The sequence below is a fragment of the Acyrthosiphon pisum genome, chromosome A3 (genome assembly GCF_005508785.2).
Source record: "Acyrthosiphon pisum isolate AL4f chromosome A3, pea_aphid_22Mar2018_4r6ur, whole genome shotgun sequence".
In the NCBI taxonomy this organism is placed as follows: Eukaryota; Metazoa; Arthropoda; class Insecta; order Hemiptera; family Aphididae; genus Acyrthosiphon; species Acyrthosiphon pisum.
In genome coordinates, this window is record NC_042496.1 from 38,631,793 (window position 1) to 38,638,034 (window position 6,242).

At 29.7% G+C, this 6,242-nt stretch overlaps 1 protein-coding gene across 2 annotated transcripts in view; it reads left to right on the forward strand.

The window, feature by feature from the left end:
* Nucleotides 1-4,123, forward strand: part of LOC107885032 (chromatin modification-related protein png2-like) — a 5,955-nt gene extending 1,832 nt beyond the window's left edge. Inside the window, exons 1-4 of one of the 2 annotated variants that reach the window (XM_016808340.2) lie at nucleotides 1,972-2,443; nucleotides 2,661-2,858; nucleotides 2,929-3,035; nucleotides 3,713-4,123. In XM_016808340.2, coding sequence (XP_016663829.1) covers nucleotides 2,361-2,443; nucleotides 2,661-2,858; nucleotides 2,929-3,035; nucleotides 3,713-3,900 — 576 coding nt within the window. In that variant the 5' untranslated portion in view covers nucleotides 1,972-2,360 and the 3' untranslated portion in view covers nucleotides 3,901-4,123. Of the gene's footprint in view, nucleotides 1-1,971; nucleotides 2,444-2,660; nucleotides 2,859-2,928; nucleotides 3,036-3,712 lie in introns of those variants that run through there. The other variant, XM_029491569.1, reaches the window with a different exon arrangement.
* Nucleotides 4,124-6,242: the final 2,119 nt, after the last annotated feature.

Consider the following 6,242-nt stretch of genomic DNA (forward strand, 5'->3'; position numbering starts at 1 on the left):
CCCAACAGATAAAACTTTATTGATATTTATAGAAAAAAAAAACTAAAAAAATTGAAAACTGAAATGTCCGTAAACAGCTCAAAAAGAGTCAAAATATATTCAAAATTGTATGGTGTATAGGAAATGCTAATATAAACATTCAGTAAAACTTTCATGTATCTGCAGTTATTCGTTTTTGAATTACAACAAATTAAGGAAATCGCTACATGAGAAATCGAATGAATATCCAATGTTGTAAAAATATGAATTTTAAACGATCATAAAAATTTAATTTGACTTTCTTATAGATATTTTTTGTTTGATAAAGGTAGATAATCTTATAAGGAATCTTGTATTACATTTTCATATCTTAGATTTAAAAAGAAAAATTTTTATGAATTTCTAACTCGAAATAATTTGCAAATTTTCGTGATTTTTCCATATTTTGTCATTTTTTTAAATTTAAATGCTTATAAAAAAAAACTGTGACTAACGATTTTTAATATTTTTCATCTGTCTTTGAAACAATATACTAGGAGCCTTCTATTAAATTTTCAAGGTTTTTTATCCAACAAATAAAATTTTATTGATATTTTTAGAAAAAAAACTAAAAAAAAATGGAAAATGAAAATGTCCGTAAAGAGCTCAAAATAAATCAAAATATTTTGAAAATGTTATGGTGTATAGAAAATGCTAAGATTGTTTTCAGTCATAATTTCATGTATCTACGGTCATTTTTTTTAAAGTTACACAGTTCAATTTTGTGAAAAATCGATTTTGCGTAAAAATTCCCGTTTTTCCTTAATTTTTCTTTGTTTTTCCCGGCGCTTTTGAAAACTACTGGGAAATTTAAATTTTGACCTCCCCAAGCACCAACGATATTCACTTTCTGATCGAGCAAGATACTGAAGTTGAAAATCGTAGCATTATTTCGACTACTTATCGTGTACACAGACACAAAAAAAATAAATGAATAAAAAAATAAATGAAAAAATAAATAAAAAAAAACACACATCATTGTAAAATCAATACATTCATCGTTCCACTCAGAATCTAAAAAATATTAAAGTTTCATGAAAACTGCTCAAGTTAGGGCTAATTATTATTTTGAATTTTAGCTGAAAAATCAGTGCGATTGTGATAATTAACATTAGAATCGTATTTTGCTAATGCCGTATGCATAGGTAACATAACTACTATAGTAGAATATATTCTTAGAAATTCAAAATAATAATTAGCTCTAACTTGAAAAATTTTCATTAAATTTTAATTTATTTATTTTTAACTATTTTAAAAAATACGATCAACAAAATGGCTATCTTGAAAATTTAAAAAACTTGTTTGCCTAAAAACATTGTTTAATTATTTTGGAATTTTCGAAAAAAAAAAATCGAATATTATGTTATTCAGTCAGAATTTCCAAAAAATTGCATTTAAGTATATTGTTTTTCCACGGAGATACTAAGGGTGATACGGGACTTCTGGGACTGTATAGTATTCGGTGTGACTCATTTCGGTACGTTTTTTCGTGGTTTTAATTTAGAAATCGCGACACATGCACGCCACCTGCAGAACCGGTTATGAGCGTGCTCTATTATAACTAATATGCAAATATTATAGTGAATAATAGTATTTTCAGGGGCAATCTACCATTACCATTGTTTGTCCCGTATTGACATAAATAATATTTGGTCACACGATTAAACAGCCACAGCTGCTGGGTTTACCCCGTCCCGCACTATCTTATTTATTCCAGACCACGGACTAAGCAAGGGTGGACTGGCGCTACTTTTAGTCCAGGGTGCAAAATTAATTAGGGACTCACACATTTTTTTACGTACGTCCAAGTAAAAATGTCGTTCCTAACATTTTGGCACTACCCCAGCACCCCCCCCCCCCCCCCACCAACCAAAAAAAAACAGATGACAATAGTGTTTTTTTTTTTTTTGTCCCATAATTTAGTACGCTAGACGTAGATTTATGGGATTGATCCCCTTGATCTCCCTTCCCCCCACCGTAAATACACCACTGGTGGACCCGGTTAGGTAATACACAGTACGCATCCGGGGTGTTGACGAGACACGGACCAATGGCCTTGTTAGTTACATAATAACCTGCTCGGTGCTCTGGAAATCGCCGCCCGTCCTTGAATCGTACCTCGTGACCAAGTTAACCTGTTGAATAGTTCAATGAGCAGTTCGGCCCCAAAGTCACCTCTGCGCATGCGCCAAACTGTTTGTGATAAGCGATTGCCGATGAATACACAAAACTCAAAATATAACCGTCGTGACGTTATCTTATAGTCATTTATCATTATACATTTTATAATTTCTATTTTCTATTGAGTATTTGAATAGAAGGCTTTAACTAAGACTGTGAAAATGAACAAATGTGGCAAGTCGAGAAAATGTTGTATTTTATGTCTGAAGTCGCCACATAAAGTACCTTATCTTAGATTGCACATGTAAGCATACTTTAGTGTTATTATATAGTTTTTACTTTTATTACTGTGGGGCACAGATATCTACTTATTATAAGTAATAATTAGTATTTTATGGTATAAAATATGTTAGTAGCTTAATTATTTTCATATATTTGGTATTGTAGATTAACTTTTTATTTTGTTAATCAACTGCTGCTTGGAACTACCTACTTCATTAAAAACATATTTAAATTTATAGATTTCCAAAAAATGAATATCAAAGAAATTTGTGGTTAAATGCTTGTGGTTTGCAAGCTGATGAATGTTTGCCAAGTCGATTATTATGTTCCAGACATTTTGAAGATACATGTTATACTAAATGTGGTTATCGCTTAAAATCAAATGCGATTCCTACAAAATTTTTAAAAGGGCAAGTCATACGACCATATTTTCAACTGTAAGTACCTATCTTTTATTCAGATTTAATTTTATACTATTTTTAACTATATATTATTTATGTTAAATAGACCTGAATACAAAAACATACATTTGAGATTAAAAAATGATGGACTATCAAGTTCTCTTCAGCCATCAACATCTGAAACTGTGAATGTCAGTTCCAAACTCAAACAAGGTATTTAGACAAAATAAAATCGTAAATTCCCAAGATCCATACTTGTTGTTGAAAGACAATTGTATACTTTGGACAACAGATTTAAACATAATGCCTTCAATTACTTACCTTGATATTTTCAATACCTAGTATTGACTAAAAGTGCTTTTACATTAAAAGAATTTATAGCGTACAAAAGTTTGAATGCATATAATTTTTTTGTTAGTGGTTGGGTTTCAAATGTCAAATGGACTGTGGTAGATAGTAATGTTCTTGTAGTTGCTGAAGTATGTCAAGTATAAGAATGTATTTCTGTGTTGTAAAGATTAATTTTAAAAAGTACATAAAGGTTTCTGTTTCTCTTTACATATTTACATAAAATTATTGGTTATACAGGGTGGGTCGTGGTTACTTCCTTATCTGAATAAGGAAAATAAGGAAGTAACCATACCTCACTCTGTATAATAGTTTATTCTATAATCAGATACTAAAAGTGTTGTGTTGACTAGGAATTTAACAGCAGTTCTGTTGGGTGTAAGTAAAATTCTACCAAACTTTAACTGCAGATTCCAAGTTCGCTTACTAATTTATTAACGCTCTTTGTTTTAAAACTACTTGGCGGTTGGCCCACCACTTCTTTACAATATTAGATATTAGATTTAAGATTATAATTATTATAATCACATTGTCACTTCTAGGGCGGAATTTGACTAATATTTATACTGCAAAGGAACCTTCTAAATATTGTACCTGTAAGGAAGAAAAAGGCGGTAAATCAATTATGTGTACGCAGGAAAATTGCCCTAATCTTTGGTACCATTATGTATGTTTGGGAATTAAACGCAAGCCAAGATCAGAGAAGTGGAAATGTAAATTCTGCAAATAATAAGAAATGTTTATTTAAATTATGAGTTAACTTGTTTATTTACATAGTTTTGAATATACACATATATTTTTTAATAAAATAAAATTATAATAATTTTAACTTAAAGGTATTACTGAACTACACATATTTATTAATCCACAGCAAACCGTTACAATAGAATCTAATAGACATGTCTCATCTTCTTGATCCTTAAGGGTAGTTATTTGTACTGGACCATTTAAAATTTTGATCTAGTAAGACCAATAATACGCTCAAAATGAATTCTGACGGATGTAATTTTTCGGGTTCCTTCTATAGAGCATGGATGCAACTGGGGTAAGCTGTTTATTAATGCTGGAGTTATTGTGGCACAATGAAAACCAACACTTTCATTAATAGTAAATCCTCTGTCGGTCAAAACGATATCTCCTGGAATTAAATTATTTAAAAAGTTTCAATTTTCGGTTATATGTTTATTGCCAACTCTGCCACCACATCATTTAGATATATATGAAATAACTCCTTGGGGAGTTATAACTATAAAATATTTTACAGTATTTTTATTTTTATATGATGACCATGTATGTGCCATTGTTTTTAAATTTGACGGGTTTTCTATAGAAATTTCAAAACAATCAATAATAACAGCAACTGAATTGCCAAATATATTTAAAAATGATCTTAGCATTGTACTGTGTAGAGCTTCCTTCTCTGGCCAATATATTTGTTTTTTAAGCATGCGTTCTAACAAAATTGTGACTTTTCCGAAAATTATTGAAGCTGTTTTACCTGATACATTAAATCTATATCCTAAATCAGTAAATGGAATATTTAATCTTAATTTCATTAGACACAATATAAGTTTTTTAAATTTGTTTAATCTCTGATTATTAGCAGCTAGTCCATGTTTGATGTGCCCAATATTAAATTAAAAACATCAATTGATTCCAGTCCTGTGTAATAAGTAAACATTTTTTTCCTCCCATTAAATGTTTTTTTCAGTGAAAATAAAGTCAAGGTTAAAACAATCTATTTGATTTTGTAATTCAGAACACTTATTTCGTAAATTCTCCAACTCGCTGATATCTTTTAACTTAAGGTCAGTATTAAAAGTTGTTTCATTTTCTTCAATAGTATCATCCAACAAATCATTTGTTAAATCAATGCTCATACTGGGTTCAGAAGAATCAACCATGTTTAATTTTACAGTATTTGGAAACAAACCCATAGGTTTTAATTTCATTTTCTACTTGTACGATTGTATCTTTTAATTGCAGGAGTAGAACCTTAAAATAAAATAATTTGAATAAAACAAAGTAATATCATTGATAGATACTTTAATATGCTACCAACCTTATATTTTGTTATGTAGTAATATTATAAAAAAGTTTAACTTATACAGCAGCTATAGGTACCTACTTATAATGGTTATTAGTTTAATCTTATTGTCCACATAATCATAATGCTCCTAATGTTTTAGTTTATTAGATTAAATAGGTCTTAAGTCCCTACTACATATGTCAGTCGTACAAGCATGATTATTATTGTAGTATGTAGGTGGATAGGTAGCATATTAGTCAAAGACAAGTACCATATTAGTCGCTAAGTAGGTAAACTAATGTTTATTTCCAGTGAAATATTTACCAGTTTTAAAATAAACTGAACAAATTCTCATATTCTTAAGCTTACTATCATGAACATCAGTTCTGTGTAATGCGTTAAGGCACTCTGTTTGCTGTTTTAACATATGTGTTTTTAAATCTGCCGCAGCATGTACTTTAACCTTTGGAAACGCAAACGAATAGATTAAATAATAATGACGAATTAACAAATTAAATCAAAGCTGAAAGCGCAATAAAGTAAGTACCAGAGTGACTCTGCTGTTATGGAATTTCTTTATGAACAGCTAACATAGCTAAGCCATTAAGTCGAGTCTAAAACCAAAAAAATGTTAAAAAAATTGATATAAATTTTTATTTTAATATCCAGAAAATACCTCAGTCATTGTGTTTCGTAGATAAGATTTCAATCTTTTGAGACAAGAAAAAGTTCTCTCGGGGGTGGATGTTGAAACAGGTAAAGTGCATAGTATTTTTAATAGAAAATGTTTTTGGGAAATATTTCTTTATCACGCTGTCTCAACGCTTCTAAACAATTTTTTGGATATTTTACATGCCTATTAAGTTTGGTATACCATATATGTAGATCAGCTTTAAGCTTTTAACTGTTAGCTTATCAGTATCGAGGTAAAATTCAACAAGTTCATCAAAGTTTTCTGAATAAGTTCCAGGAAATAAACATTGAAAGCCTAAAAAACAAATTTATATTTTGAGTACCTATACTATTAAAAGTATCGGCAACTG